At 40.6% G+C, this 16,447-nt stretch overlaps 1 protein-coding gene across 2 annotated transcripts in view; it reads right to left on the bottom strand.

Annotated features, from left to right (window-relative positions):
* The window catches only part of LOC134624477 (collagen alpha-6(IV) chain-like), a 149,101-nt gene that overhangs the window by 17,780 nt on the left and 114,874 nt on the right, over positions 1-16,447 (bottom strand). Inside the window, exons 12-26 of one of the 2 annotated variants that reach the window (XM_063469458.1) lie at positions 13,157-13,249; positions 10,986-11,039; positions 10,810-10,872; positions 10,616-10,660; positions 9,980-10,033; positions 8,999-9,065; positions 8,804-8,914; positions 8,576-8,716; positions 7,200-7,295; positions 6,765-6,922; positions 6,437-6,619; positions 5,622-5,805; positions 4,466-4,510; positions 2,738-2,809; positions 2,054-2,161 (exon numbers count right to left, since the gene is read on the bottom strand). In XM_063469458.1, the coding sequence (XP_063325528.1) occupies positions 2,054-2,161; positions 2,738-2,809; positions 4,466-4,510; positions 5,622-5,805; positions 6,437-6,619; positions 6,765-6,922; positions 7,200-7,295; positions 8,576-8,716; positions 8,804-8,914; positions 8,999-9,065; positions 9,980-10,033; positions 10,616-10,660; positions 10,810-10,872; positions 10,986-11,039; positions 13,157-13,249 (1,474 nt within the window). The remainder of the gene's footprint in view (positions 1-2,053; positions 2,162-2,737; positions 2,810-4,465; positions 4,511-5,621; positions 5,806-6,436; positions 6,620-6,764; positions 6,923-7,199; positions 7,296-8,575; positions 8,717-8,803; positions 8,915-8,998; positions 9,066-9,979; positions 10,034-10,615; positions 10,661-10,809; positions 10,873-10,985; positions 11,040-13,156; positions 13,250-16,447) is intronic. The other variant, XM_063469459.1, reaches the window with a different exon arrangement.

Here is a 16,447-nt window from a genome sequence, read left to right as displayed (position 1 = left end):
GGTCACCTCTTCTCGTTGTGCAGCGTTTTCTGCCACACTTTTTCCTTCCCACAGACTTCCCACTGAGGTGCCTTGATACAGCACTCTGGGAACAGCCTATTCGTTCAGGAATTTCTTTCTGTGTCTTACCCTCTTGCTTGAGGGTGTCAATGATGGCCTTCTGGACAGCAGTCAGGTCGGCAGTCTTACCCGTGATTGCGGTTTTGAGTAATGAACCAGGCTGGGAGTTTTTAAAAGCCTCAGGAATCTTTTGCAGGTGTTTAGAGTTAATTCGTTGATTCAGATGGTTAGGTTAATAGCTCGTTTAGAGAACCTTTTCATGATATGCTAATTTTTTGAGATAGGAATTTTGGGTTTTCATGAGTTACGTATGCCAAAATCATCAATATTAAAACAATGAAAGGCTTGAACTACTTCAGTTGTGTGTAATGAATCTAAAATATATGAAAGTCTAATGTTTATCAGTACATTACAGGAAATAATGAACTTTATCACAATATGCTAATTTTTTGAGAAGGACCTGTAGGAAGCACCCTCTCTATCGCTCTCTCTATGACAGGAGGTTGTAACCAACCAAGGTGGAATGTAAGACAGGAAACCGCCAAAGATCAAGGTTAAAGATTAAATATCGATAGACTGAATGTGGGGGAAATTCAGAATTTTTGATTTCAGATGAAGTTCAGGGTGCGCTCAGAATGTAAGCAGTTTATGTGAACAGATTTGTGTTTTTTGCCAATTTATCCCAGTTAATCAGTCTGCTATCACTAACAGACTGCATTTAATTACCACTTGATCCCATTTAATCACAAAGTGATGGCAGACTGACTCTTCTTGCCATTTTAATGCCATCTTGAAACACCAATGTTGCTTTGAAGACATCACCTGCCCATGCGCATGGTTATAGGCCATGGTTGTAGACATGGCCCCTGCAACGCGAACATTCCAAGATCGCCACAATTAATTACTTTTAACATGTTTATTGACATGTTTTAAACATGTCATTTTGTTTATGGCACAGCCTCCAGTAACTGCCTAATCATAAATGCAGCACTAGAAGCAAATGAAATAACCTGTCAGGGGCTGGGTCTGTGACCCAGTGTTTTGAGTTTATTTTGTATTTGTGATTTTCTTATGTTAAGATTGCGATAATATTAAGTTCTGGCGTTATTATTTAGTTAGGGTTTAGTTGAGATTTATTCTAGTTTTTGTTCCATCAATGTCTCCTGATTTATGAGTCGTTTCCTGTCCTCTATGTAGTCGGTCTCGTCTTCTGTGTTTTTACTTTCATTTATGCCAGTGCATTAGTCTCTCCCTTCTGATCCAGGTTCTAATTGTCACCCTTGTGCTGTTGTGTCTATGTTCCATTATGTTTCCTGTTTTATTTTGTAAGTCTTGTTTCCATGTTCAGTGTGTTTAGTTTTGCTTCTCCTGTGGCATCACGTTTATTTGTTTCAGCTGTGTTTCCCCAGGTGTTTCCACTTCCATCATTACCCTTCTGTGTATTTAAGTCCCCCATCTTCCTCTGTTGAGTGTCGGGTTGTCTGGTTGTCTTCATGTCGACGTTTCTGCTTCCAACTGTCCGGGTTCATGTTCATGCTCATGCTCATTTTCATGTTTGGATTATTTCACAGTTACATTTTTGCATGTTCCAATTCAGTTTCATGTTCTTGTCTTTTGTCATCATTTCATAGTTAGTTTTAGTTTTCCCACTTCAGGTTTTAGTTTAGTTCCACCTTTGTTTTTCTATTTTTTGTATCTTGTAATAAAGGCTTGCTTTTTGTTTAAACATCAGTTCATTTCTCCAGTGTCTGCTTTTGGGTCCAATTCATAAACACACCAGCTATCCCTGCCATGACACTACCTCTGTGTAATAGCATTATAAGAAGGCTTAAATCAGAGATTAGAGGATAATTAAATGAATTACACAATTCAATTTACATTACAATTAAAAAAAGCTTTGAGTTTCATTTGTAATTATTTGACTTTTGCATGTTATGTCTTATTGCAGTCTGGATCGCAATGAGTACAGAGAAACCCCACCACGCAGTTTTACCTTCAGGTCCACGCACGCCTCCGGTGCCGGGGTCTCCTCTTTCTCCTTTGGGGCCATCAAACCCTGGACGTCCAGAGGGCCCTTGCAGCCCTGGTTTACCTTTAAGACCTGGCAAAGAGGCACAAGTTGATCTCTTATTATTAGCTGATTCTGATGATTTGTTTCCCCAGTTTGTAAGCAATAGTCACAACAACATTACAAGGAGAAATAGAGACAAAGTTGTTTCATAAAATTATTAATGAATATATTCATCTTATTTCTGTAAACACTGATTGAGAATCTTAATTGATCAACTAGAAAACCTAGAGCAACAAAGTAAAACCATGCAATTTGCACCTGTATCTACAAATGAACAATATGAAAGTGCATGCAAAGAGGACCTATTATGCTTTTCTCCATTTCCTGTTGTTCCATTGGTAGATTGGTGCATTAAACATGGGCAAAGTTTGAAATGTTGAGGTCAACTTGTGTAAAAGTAAACTACTACAATCTATTCTTGGATCTGTGATGTCATAGAGAGGGACAGGCAGCCAATCAGAGAACATATGGTGTAAAAGTGTGTGTGTGTGGGGGGGAGGGGGCTAAAGCAACTTGTTGTGACAGTGGATGAGCTTAACTGTGATCGTCATAGAGTTTAAGGCTTTAAGGCTGTAAAATCACCATAAGACATCTGTTAAATCGTACCTGGTTGTCCAGGGAAACCGGGATCGCCTGGGTCTCCGGCCTCACCCGTAAATACGCAAGGCAGAGTTTGTCCTGGTAGCAGTCATACACAGGTTAGCATTCAGACCTCAAGCACTTGAATACACATTTAGAGTGAACACTTGGACACATAATAGCTAAATGTATACCTATTTATATATAAACACAGTTATAGAGTTGTGTATTCTTTTCATCTAATCAAATCAGGGCAAAGAGTTGAATTAGCACAATGTAGCACAGGTCAAAATCACATGTTAATAAATACAAACAAAATCTTCAGTATAGTGAAACATCAATTTTAACACCATTTTAGACATATGTGATAATGTATTGTTATAAATAACGGCAATATAAACACAGTGACACAGTAAAATGTTGGATAATTATATTCAGTGAATGTTTAGTTGCGTTGCCGATTGTCTATCGCCTCCGCTCACGCCAACAGAGACTTTTTGTGCAGGGAGTTAGAAGCAAATTCATTATATTAAGAAGATAATGGGAATTAGAAATCCAGTGCGGGTTTTGTGTTTGAGGATCAGTTGTATTATTTCCATTAGCACCCTCTCTTTCTTTCCCACTCGGCACCTTTCATTGGTTAAAAGCATTTTGCAGAGGCATGGCTTGAAAACATGCGCAAGATTTCAGCAGTTTTGATTGGAGGAAGCCGAGCACGTATAAACAGCCCTGAAGCTCGACAGTCAATCATCGACTGACTGGGCCTGAGTGGAAACCCTGAAGACGCAGGGAGCGAGAAGCTTCCATCAGCCTTATCATGAACAAATGATTGACAGTTAGCCAGTTGTTTCCAGAGCGCACTACGTTTCCCATGATTAAGGGAGACTGGGGCTTTTTCTGAAAAGACTTCCCTTATGAAACATTTCTAAGCTGTAATAAGACCTCAAACAATAGTCTGAGCTCCCAGACTGTTTTTTGACAGAGCTGCAGAAACACTGGAGTTTCTTAGGGAATTACCAAGGGTCTACTAATATTACAAGGGCAGAATGATAAAAAGGATAAACATGGGTTATTTCGGAAAATTCATAACCTGGCAACCCAAAGCTGATGAATGGCTTACATCGGGCTATCACATCATTAACCCTCTGAGATCTAAGTCATCATCTGTGCCAAACCTAACCCTAACTATAACCCTAGGCAATCAGAATCACTCTTTCTTTTTATGCCAAAATCTTGGCAATTAGGGAACAAAGACAACAACTTTTGTTTAACCAGAATATAGGCTTAGGTTTGGATTATGATCACACGTTATTTTGTCTCCCTAAATATACTGAGTAAATTTTCCCTTTTCTATCTTCAAGGCGCTACAGGCTTGACTAAAGCAAAACCCATGGTTACATTTTTAATGGTCATCATTGATACGATGTATTCTTTTCTCTCTATTTTAGTTTTATGAATTATGACATTTGCAGTTCTTTACACACTATTGCAATAACTTTGGACCCAACTGTTCATGGTAGATTTACTGGCCTAAAAAGTTTTTCTAGTTTTTGAAAGTCATATGATTGAAGCATCATTCATTGAATGTGGAATGCTCTTTTTCTGAAACCCATCAGACAGACCAAACAGGTTGCTTCCATTGTAAACAGCAGCAGCATATTCATCCACCAGCTGCTCGTCTGCTTGAAACTAACTCTAGACGTTCTGTCGAAGGCTCGCTAGCCTGGCTGGTGGATAAAAGAATCAGTTACCCACCCTGTCCCTCTTCGGCGTCATTAAGCCCTTCACAGATGCTTTCACCTGGATAGATACACATGCACAAAGGAGGTCAGAGAGACGAGGGGGTGGATGGATGGGGGAGATAAAGACAGGTAGAGAGAGAGGGAGAGGCAGAAGGTGGCAGCATACAAAGCCAGTTAGGTTGATTTGCATGCTCCAATAAAGCCATTGAGTTGGGTTTTCATCACAACAGGTATCAGCAAATCAGCAATAAGTTCACTCAGTTCAGGCAAAAACAGGTTATTGCCGTCAACATGAGAGGAGAGAGAAGAAGGAGGGGCATCAGTGTGCCAGCGAGGCATCCAAACACTTTGTTCTCTCTTAACTCCTGCCAGCGACAATAACCTTCATATTAAAAGCAAAAATTAATCAGTCGTCATGGTATGAAAGCACACATTCATACTAAAGATGAGTGGCCAGCTGCTGCCGAAAGGTTTGTGTCATTTAGCCTCAGGCAGAAGTGGGCGTCTGCTGCTGCCATCATTTTATATTCCTTGTGGCTGTAGCAAAAAATTGAAAAGTGTAGCTAGAAGCTGACTGTTGATAAGCTAATATAAGATTAGTAAAAAAAAAAGATTTGCAAAAGAAAATACACACAAAAACTCTGTTTTGGTTTGGTTATATAAATTTAGTTTAGCAGCAGATTTTTGGGTAAAAAGCCAGACATGGCAAACATCAAACTTCTCACCTGTTCTGAGACTAAACAAGCACAGTCGTTTTAGCTTAATCAGCAAATACATCATCATCATTAAGCATCAATCATTCCATTAAGGAAGCAGTTTATAGATTGTTGGCTGCAGGTGAAGTGTGTAAGTACATTAATGGAGACCGTTAATCATTTTGTTAATCATTTGCTGCTGCAGCCGAGGAAACACGGAGAGCAGGAAGCTGCTTTGGAAGAGGAAATCTAACAAGAGCCACAAGCTCTGTTCAGGTCCTGGACAGGCTGCCTCACAGAGGTCTTATAATGATCTAGCATGTGAGGATGATAACTGTTGTATGCTGAGGATGGACAGTGATGGGATGAGGTGGTGTGGCTATCGGCCTGTGGAAGAAGACTGCATGACACACATTCACATATTTTATGTCATTCTCTGTCTCACGGACACACACTCAAAACACCATTGTTTACCTTTCTCTCCAGGTGAACCAGGTGGCCCTGGCAAACCAGGTATACCGGGTTCTCCGGGGTCTCCACGCAAGCCGGGTGCTCCATCGTAGCCAATGCCCGACTCACCAGGGCCTCCAGGACGTCCCTTAGAACCTGGAAACCCTTGGAATCCTTTTTCTCCCCTTGAGCCGATGCCTGCATCACCCTAGAGAGGAGAGGAGAGGAGAGGAAAGGAAAGGAAAGGAAAGGAAAGGAAAGGAAAGGAAAGAAAGGAAAGGCGAGAAATGGAAGAGGGAATGGAAAATAAGGAAACAGGAAAAAGGATAGGACATGAAAGGAAAGAGAAAAACAAGAAGAAGGAGAAAAGGAAAGTTAGAGGAAATATAAGAAAAAGAAAGTAAATAAAGCAAAAAAGGGAAAGCAAAGGAGGTGAGTGGTAGAAAATGTGAGTAAAACAAAAGAAGGATAATGAAAAAGCAGGAGAGAAAACAGAAGACAAAAGATAATAAAAAGAAGGAAAAGAGAAAAAGGAAGGAAAGAGATGATAAAATACAAAATAAAAGGGGGAAGAAAGGGGGATGAACAGAAAGGCACAGAAATTATACGGGAGAAGGAAGGAAATAAGGGAATGAGATGAAAAGACAGGAAAGAAGCAAGAGACGAAAAACAAAAGAAGTAGAAAGGGAAAAAAAGAAAATGAAAGGACAGAAAATATATGAGAGGAAAGAGGAAATGAGTTTACAATGATCCTCATTTGGATGTCTTTTTAAAAACGTATTAAATTAAAATCTTTCTGAAGATGAATTAATATGTAAACTGTATTTCGAGGGACTCACTGGGGGTCCGGGAAATCCAGGGAAGCCAGGCAGTCCGTCTCTTCCAGGATTTCCTGTTTCACCTGTAGGACCTCTGGGTCCAGGATCTCCTATAACTCCCTTCGACCCCAGATTTAGGGTGGGGTAATATGGAGCCCCCTTCTCTCCCTTACGCCCGGGGAAGCCCTGCTGACCAGGAGGACCCTGCATAGTTACAGAAATTTGAAACTTCAGAAACTGGTATGCATGCATTTATATTACTTATCATTATGATTAATACGATGATGATGATGATTATTATTATTAATAATTCCCATTCAAGTCATATCAAGGGCAGAGTTTTGCTTACACTAGGTCCTGGAAGACCACTGAAGCCTAGTGAACCGGGGTCTCCAGGAAAACCCTTCACTCCAGGGAAGCCAGGACTGCCATTGGTTCCTGGACGTCCAGGTGGTCCAACTAACCCCGAGAAGTCTCCTCCTGAACATCTGCAGTCACCGGGGTCACCTGCAGGATGGTGGGATTAAGAATTGTAGATTGTAGCACTTGTGCTTTTATTTCCAGTAGTTGTGTTTGTTCCCTTGGATACCGATGCTTCGTATTTGTATTTTGCAGCTTGCTTTTCATTTATTACATCTGCTCCTGTGTGGGTAAACTCCTCACTCACCTCTTCACTTCTCCACAACAATTTAGACTCATTTTGAAAGAAAAACGCTATGATTTAAATATATTTTTGCAAGAAGCAAATCATTTCATTTCATGAAGTCTGCATATCTGTGTGTACCTCTAAACCCTTTGGCACCAATGTTTCCTGGCAATCCTATGGGACCAGGCCGCCCGGGGCCTCCAGGGGGAGCAGTTGGTAGACCTTCAGAGTCACCTGCAAGCACAAACACACACGCAAAGCTACACCCATTAGAGGTTACACTGACCGCAAAGTAGCTTTAAAAGTCACAAATTGTTACTTTAAGATTTTACACAAACACTTTATACTTATTTAAGTTTCTTGAACTGATTTATTGCTTCTCCTTTTTAAACCATGCTTTCAATAACCGGAAAAGGAATTACTCAAGCCAGCAGAGCGGAAGTGCGGCTTGAAGCCACAGTTTAAAATCAGGTTAGTTTGCTTTGTTTGGTTTCCAGATTTGACAAAAGATTTAAGCTGCTGTTGCAAGATGAGAGGCTTATTTTTTGTCATCTTAAAATGTAAAACAACATGAACCCTTTCAGTGATTTTACATCGACCGTCATGGTTAAGAGCTACTCGCCAGAAGCAGCATGCACAGCCTGTTGCAGTTCGGAGCCTTACCCCGGCAAAGAAAATACCCAAACACAGCATCTTCCATGCAAGTGAAATCATCTTATAACCACCTTCGGATATTTTTCCAGTGATTTCCTTCCAGTATGTTACACAGACTGTTTCTCCCTGTGCTTCCATGTGTTTGTTTTAGAAATAAACAGTCATTATAAAAATCTTTTGCTGGCAAGCGTTAATGTCCACGTGAGATCTGTGAATTATGTTCACAGCAGGCGACACCTTGTCACCAGAGATGAGAAAAGCAGCTTGGATCAGTAGAGAGAGCCTCTCATATCCAAGACTGAAGCTGGCTACACTCTATACTAACAACCGCTCCCTCCACAGCACAGAAGTGAATAAAATAAAGCATTGTGGCAGCTAGATGCTGCCTGTAAAAGTTGAGTCTGCGGTTTTGAATTTCACTTTGGCAGGGTGATTGTTGCTGGCGAGTTTCAAAGAAATATGGCTGCCTTTGGGATACCTGTAGGACTGACCTGTATCAGGATAGATGTAGCAGGGGTCAGCGTTTGTGCCTTGGAGGACAGCAAAGTCAGTCAGCTGTTATATTTGAAAGTGTTTCTATTTCTTGTCTTTCGCTTCTACCGAGTAGTTGAATTTTATTGTGCTTAAAATGTAAAAACCTATTTTTTTATATACTGAAAAATATTTTGCTTCAGTCCCCGCAACCCCAACAGTAACAGAAACTGAGCACAACTTACACAACAGTCAAAGCTCAAACATGTATAAGAAAATTAGGAGGAAAATAAAAATAAAGCTGTACTTTAAAATATTCAGTTTCTACTTCTGCTCGCCTGAGAGGGAAGGACCACAGAGCTTTATCTGCTGTTTTTGTGTAAATGTACCTGGAGGGCCTTGAGGTCCAGGAAGGCCACTGGGTCCTGGGGGCCCAGAGGGTCCTGTGAAAACTTCAAAACCAGTGGGTCGTAAGCCGGGGTCACCCACTTCTCCTTTTACACCTTTGGGCCCAGGAGGACCTTGAAGACCTGTGTGCACAGACAGCTTCTGTTGTCTAAAGATCATTACTGATGGTGGTTAATCCTCCATGATCAGTGTGAGTCTGTGTGCATTACCTGGACCAAAACGATTAGGTCCTGGTTGGCCGGGAGGTCCTGGAAAGCCTGGAGGTCCCTGGTCACCCCGGGGTCCTGGAAAGCCACGTAAACCCGAGTCCCCTGGAGATCCTGCAACCAATCACAGAAGAGGTGGTTAAAGGGCAGGTGGTTCACAGGAACACGTGTAAAAAAAACATAAAGTGTTCATGTTACCTTGAATAGCATAACCCCCATTAACATAAGAGCGAGGTCCTGGGGGTCCGGGGTCTCCCTGGTCTCCCTACAAGATGTACCCAAAAAACAGGTTAGAGCAGAAATATTGATGGTATCATCTCTCTGAATCTTTAACCAACATATAGATAAGTAACCATTTTTAGTTAGCTAACCATAAAAGCCAGAGGGTGCTATCTGAAAATGTGTCATTGTGGCAGAGTGATATTAACATTTTGTGCTTTCAGTGATGCTCATCTGCTCTTCTGGCTGTAATGAGTGGTTGTTGGGTTACTGTCTTCTTCTCAGCTCAGAGTAGCCAAGCCATCAAGCCACTCTCCTTTGATATTAACAAGGTATCTTCACCCACCTTTCTTCCTCATTCTTTGCTCGGTTTGAACCTCAGCAGGTCATCTTGACCATGTCAACATGTCCAAATACAATTGCTGCCATATTATCAGCTGATTACATATTTGCGTTACCAAGAAATCAAACGGGTTTAATGAAATGGCCTCTAACTGCTAAGCTAGGGTACTCTTTATAAATGAATTTAGATTTGTGATTAGGCAACTTAATTATTGTTAATGTTTTGTATAAAAATATCCTTACAAAAAATATTAAGCTTTTACAAGTCGTCAATACCTCTGTAACAAGAGTAGTATATTTTATAGATATAGCAATAGAAATTGCTACCATCAATGTGAGCACAGTAGCCCCATCTGCTGGTGAAATAGCAGAGAAGCTTTATACAAACTTTGCCCTTTCAGCTGCTCCCTTTATGCCTAAGGGGTCACCACGCGTGTGGATCTGATATATTGTGGTGTTATAAATTCACAGGTTCACTAATTACAAATGATATAAAACTTCTTTTTAGTAAGAAATGTTGATGTCTCTTTATAATAATTAGGATATAGGAAAACACAGTTGCAAGAAAATACCCCTGACTTGTACTATACATCTGCTTTAGAGGAACAGTGATTCTACCTTGAATCCTGGGTATCCCGGTGAGCCCGGGATGCCTGGACGTCCTTTGGGTCCCTGGGTGGAAGAAAAAAAAATCTAAATTTAGCATACTGTACAGGTTCAAAGACTAATGGCTATCATGCCGTGCAGCAGGGGTGTTTGTATTGACAATAATATATATATTTTGTAATGAGTTAGAAAATAAGAGGATGCAGTAACTACTGAGTTTCCTGTAGATATTATGAGGTTATCTGAAGTGTACTTGGAAGTGTGTTATGTATTTTTTCTTGGCTTTTGTTGGAGTCTTTGGTTGTGACTGCACATAAATATGATTATTAACATGGAGTAAGGGCAACAAATGTGTTGCTCTTTTCTTCTATGATTTAAGACCATCAATTACATTTTTACATGAAACCCCAATTCACTAAATATAGGTAAAATTATATTCATTTAAAAGAAAACAAATTTCAATTTGGCTCTGGTTAAAACAACAGTAGATGGATCTCCTCTTCTATGTAGGAAAGATGTGTCTAATATAAGAGGATAACTGTGGAGATGATGGCAAAAAAACAATTACTTTCACCTGTAAGCCAGCTGAGTATTTTCTGTGGCACATAATTAATGTCAGAACGATTACTCTGTGCTTACAAACCCTACCTGCAGTCCTGGAACACCGGGAGGTCCGTTAAGCCCTGGAGCACCCTGCTTGGCGGAAACACAAACAACACCCACCACAGAAGAAGAGGAAATGGTGTGAGGAGTTCCCCTCACAAAGGGAAATAAGGAAGGAATTTCAAACAGTAATGTCACTAAATGCAGTGCAACTGAAGCCAAAAAGCACAGAGTCTTACTCTGCTCCCAGGGTATCCAGGAATGCCCTTTTCCCCATATTCTCCAGGATAGCCAAAGGGTCCCTTTAATTAAACGACAAAAAGGAAGGTCTCCTGAGTCAAAATTTCTCCTAAAATACATTTTGCATGGTGGGCATGAAATAAAAAATAAACAAGCAAACAGTTTGAATACTTACAGGTAGGCCGGGTATTCCAGGGTATCCTTTAATTCCCTTTGGACCGGGGTCACCCTTTGAGAGAGGTAACGAGAGAACAAAGTAAACAACAGCAAAAAATACATCCTTGTTACGCACTCCATCCCCATTTGTTTTTGTTTCATTCATTGCTTTTAATATATCATGGATCCTGTTCACGTATGGTTTCTTCTTTGCGCGGTAGAGCTTTAACCGGCATTTTGTGGATGGATTTGTAGAAGTGTTCCTGATTTTCATGACTGAATCATTCCTGTTTTTAATGCCGCGCCGTCTGAGCGCCCAGAGATCACAGACAACAATAGGAATTTTTGGATTCCTCCAGATTCTCCAAATCTTTTGATATTATGCACTGTAGATGACGACATATTTTAAGTATTAATAATTTTATATTGAAGCACATTATTCTGAAATTATTCGACAATTTGCAAATAGTTGAACCTCTGCCCTGCATTACTTCTGAGAGGCTCTTTTTTATATCCAATCATGTTACTCACCTTTTGCAGTTAACCATTTTTTTTTAAAATTAAGCATTTTCTCAGTTATTCATAAAATATTTGCAAATTTGCAAATCATTGCATTCAGTTCTTATCTAGAGTACATTTAAAGCATCGCAATTTTGGGGACAAGTGGGGTTGTACTTAATTGTGCTAAAATCAGGATCGTCTGTGATAGTCATAATTTGTTTGACAGTCAAGTAGATGTACTCCTCTTGTTGAAATGCATGCGGGACTGTTGTGCCTCAAGTCTGTTGCATGTAATTTAATAGCAGTGACTGTTAGTCCCTCCCTAATTTACTGTTTTGATGAAGTGGAATTAAAGATGTCATTTTTTCACATCTTTTCCTTCTATTTGTCTCTTATTCACGGAGCCTGAGGTTTATTATTTTGACCTTCCAGCTGTGAAACTTTTACTGACTCAGGCATGCAAAAGGTCTTCTAAAAGTCTGAAGATCACTGAGGTCTCGGAGCAAGAGCTACCAAAAGAAAGGATTGTCATTATTGTGAGGTATGTCGGGAAGTAGGTGGCTTTTTTCCATCGCTGTGCGGCTGTGATCTGATTTAATCCTGCTTCAGTCTGATAAAAACAACACCTCGCTAAGAAAACGGTCTCGTGCAGCTCGTCATTTAACAGCTTAATGTGGCTGCTGCTGTCTGTTTAGACCCTAAAGCACTAACATGGGGTGATTTGCACCCACGCGGTGAGTAAATATCACTCAGTGGTATTTCCCAGGGGAATTCATATGCTCAAAAGGTATAAAGTCAGCTGGTCACCTTCACCTTTCAAATTTTTTTTTGTTGTTGTTGTTTATCTATCCTACTGTTTTCAGTGATGCAGGGAGACTGTGACCTCCCTGGAAAAGGATCACATTTCCCAGGAAAAAGTTTCCATTTTTCTTTTATTTTTGTAGATTTTTTTCTCTTTGATACCTTTTTTTTTGTAGAGGGGAAATAAAAGAAGAGTACTTTTTGCCGTGCATTTTTCTACTTTAATACATTTTGGGAAGCATGTTTTAACTGATTTATTATATCAGGGGAAATGTTCCCCGACATTAGCAATAGCGTTACAAAACTAGATGTTAGTGTTGTGAGTTTAAATGTGTTCAATACTAAACTGCAGCATTAGTATAGTGTTGGTTTTTAACTTTCTGAGTGGCCATAGGCTCAGAAACTATTCTGGTCACCTCTACAAACAGAAGTTAGATGCATTCGCAGAAACTCTTGGTAAAGGACAGGAAGCCTTTTGCTTCTGGTCCTGTTTATATTGATCAGCCACGCTGGAGCGTGCTTTGGTTGCATGAAGCAAAAACAATATGTGTTGGGGAGCAAACAGAGAGCTCGCTTTTCAAGAAATCTGCCAGATGACCATCGCTCTCATGTGGCAATAATTAAAAATCTACTTTTCAGAATGACACATGGACATAACAGGAAGTCTTGGTTTGGATATGTGTCGGTTACACCCAAAAAAATGTCCATTTCTCTGATTCATATAGTAGTGAACCTGGGAGAAGTGAAGCATACAAGTTTACCAACACATGATGGTGTCGATCACTTTCAGGCTGTTGCCACCATTAAAATGACTTTTTTATGTTCGAAACTGATTTTTTTGTGACAGTGAAATAAAACGCTAATTATGACTTGTGTTTCCCAACAAACCTGCATTCCTTTGTCTCCTTTGGGAAAACCCACAAACTCCACAACGCCATTGATCATTGGCTGGCCGGGGTCACCAGGCAAGCCCATGTCGCCCTGGATGCGGTGACCAAGGAAGAAAGAACTGTTTACGCTGACGAAGCGCGGGGAAAAACAACCCCAGCTTTTGGAACGTTTAGGGGAAGAGAGGGCAGACTGTCGACTGGAGGATGGACGGCATGAGGCCGCGCAGGAAGCGGCTGAAGAGAGCGCAGACCGAGGAGAGGAGCGAGGAGCTTTATGGATGAGGATGAAGAGAGGCTGGTGTTTGTTTTTTTGGGTTTTTTTACAACTTTTATCCTACTTACAGAAACTTTGAAGGAAGTTCAGACAGTAATAGTCAGATTAAATTTTAACTAAACAGATATGAGTACTATGATTTCTTTTGGCAGATCTCCTCATGTTTCCAAAAGTGTCTGTACTCAAGATGTGTCAGTCTGTGTCATGTGTTTGAAAGCTACCAAAAAATAAACTTTTTATCCAACGGGAAGCTTTAAGATCAATAGTTTGAACTTGAAAGCTCAGACATGCTGACTTTTTAACATTAAGTTTATAACAGCAACTTTTCACTAGGGTCCCTTTTGTCGTGTTCACTAGACTGCAGTTTAATGCATAAACGTTATAAGCCTCAAACACACTGCACAATGACAACACATCCCAAGGAAGAAAAACAATTTTATCCAAACACCTTTCACAATAAGAGCTTCTTAGTACAGAGCAATTTTTACTGAACCTAAACTAAATCAGTGGTTTTCCAGCAGTTAATCACACAGCACCTTTAATACCATAGTTTGACTCTCACACTCACAGTCTGCAGCAGCTGTGTTGCTTTCATTATTTTTATTACAGCTGTAAAACAAATATGAGATAAATACTGTATTTCTTATATGATCTTAATAAAAAAATTCAGGTTGGCTGAAAAATGTAAATGATTTTTTCTCCAAATTCTGATTAAAGATGCACGACTGCTGCTCTCTGTGAGTCTGGACAGTGATGACCGACCTCTCCTCCACCTCTCCCCGTGTCTCCTCACGTCCTCCCTCGGCTCCTTGTTTCCTCCCTCCAGCACGTCCTCCTCTCTGAGGTTTGTAAGGTTTGCTGCAATCACTGCTCCTCTTCTTTATTAGACCTTTGACCTGCCTACTGCTGCATCGTTGCACTTCTTTTTTTTGGTTACTTTTTGCAGTGAAACCCCCACCACATCCTTGCGTGTGTTTTTGTGTGTCTGTTGTGTTAGCTCAAAAACCTTCGCTCCTTCCCTTCCTTTGCTGTGTTACCTTATCTCCTTTGTAGATAGTGAGTGTTTTTGGGCCGCTTAGCGACGTGTCGCCGGGACTACCCCTGGGTCCGGGAAGACCCACGTCACCCTAGAGTCCGAAATACACACGAAACACACTGTTAGCCAATCAGGAGACGCGAAGAGCAGAGGAGGGGAAATGAAGAAAGGAAGGAGAGAAGGTGAGAGGAAAAGGAGAGAATGGGAGGATTATTTTAGTGAAGCAAAGGTGAGAAAGATAGCATCAGCACCTTGAAAAATCACTTTAAATTATATTCACTGAGCAGAGCAGATCTGGACTCTCAGCACAGTGTGCAGCAGAGTAGCATCACAGCTGATCAGATGCAACTAATGACCTCAGTTTTCTTTTTTCAGAGTTAATCTAACCTGCTGTTATGCATATAAATGTGCACACAGTCGATAAGGGACATCAGTCCTTATATCGAAAGTAGATCTTTTTAAAGCTTTGTACTTCTTTAGGCGAGAAGGTGAGACCTGCACACTCTGCACGCTGCACAATATGAGATGTATCACTCCTCCTGTTTTCCACCTGGAGACAGCGTTTACACTGCAGTCTGCCTTTGGTGGCAACTGTGACATTTAGCTGTCGCCTCATTGTTCTAACACACAAAACAAAACTATCCACTACACTACACACTAACTACACAAGACAACACACTAACTACACACTCCAAACACACTAAACGTCACAAATCTCTCACATCTCAAAACTCGCTCTCTCTCGCCGTCACTCCTAAAACTTTACCCTCTTCCCAAACAACCAAATGCCACGTTGCCATATCACTTTTTGATTGGTCGACATGGTAAATGTTTCCACCAACAGGAAAGGGGTGTTTTTTGTTTGCTTTTCTTTTTTTTTAAGCAGCGAGTGCCTGCTAGCGCTGTCCTTAGACAATACACATGACGATAGTATTCAGGAAAAAATATCGCGTCTATATTTTTTTAATCATGACTTTGGTTTTACGTGGCCTATCAACACAATTTAAAAACTGATATACAGTGATGGGAATAACGGCGTTACAAGTAACGGCGTTACTAACGGCGTTACTTTTTTCAGTAACGAGTAATCTAACTAATTACTATTCCTATCGTTACAACGCCGTTACAGTTACTAACAAGGAAACGCGGTCTGTTACTATTTTTCAACAAACAGACGGTTGAAGCTGTGTTCAGCTTACCGCATCTTATATCAGTAGCACGGAAGTAGCTGACTACGTAAGTAATCTGGGCGCTACAGCTTTAAGCAGCTGCGCGCGCTCCCGCGGACGCGAAAATCACGATCACTTTTTGCACAACACCTGGAGCTAAGGGGGCAAAACAATCGCATGAGTGCTGCTGTTTGACTGAGGAAGAATAAAGTAGTCGTGGTAAGCCAATCACATGACCACTTAAAGACAAAGCAACAAGGTGATATAGACCAGTTTTTAAATTATGTTGATAGGCCACGTAAAACCAGAGTCATGATAAACAATATATACGCGGCATTTTTTCCTCAATAGTTTCGTCACGTTTACTGTCTAAGGACAGCGCTAGCAAGCACTCTGTGCTTATGACCAAAAACAACAAAAAAAAACAGCGGAAGTTTTAGGAGTGACGGCGAAAGAGAGAGAGAGAGCAGAAAAAGAGAGAGAGAGAGTTTTGAGATGTGAGATTTGTGACGTTTAGCGTGTTTGGAGTGTGTAGTTAATGTGTTGTCTTGTGTAGTTAGTGTGTAGTGTTGTGGATAGTTTTGTGTGTCAGAACAATGAGGCGACTGCTGTCTCCAGGTAGAAACAGGAGTGATACACCTGCTGCTGTCAGACCTGCAGGTATCAGGCTGTGATGTTCTCCTTTATAGTGGACAGAAATATTTGGAGTGGCACAAATAATTTGTGTGGCATCGTATTGAAGAACAGCTGATTGTTCTGTAAATAGTTTGAAATGGTTATTTAAAAAAGGGTAAAAGTAAACTTGTGCAT

This window comes from Pelmatolapia mariae, linkage group LG3_W (genome assembly GCF_036321145.2).
Source record: "Pelmatolapia mariae isolate MD_Pm_ZW linkage group LG3_W, Pm_UMD_F_2, whole genome shotgun sequence".
Lineage (NCBI taxonomy): Eukaryota > Metazoa > Chordata > Actinopteri > Cichliformes > Cichlidae > Pelmatolapia > Pelmatolapia mariae.
This window is presented reverse-complemented; position numbering and strand designations above follow the sequence as displayed.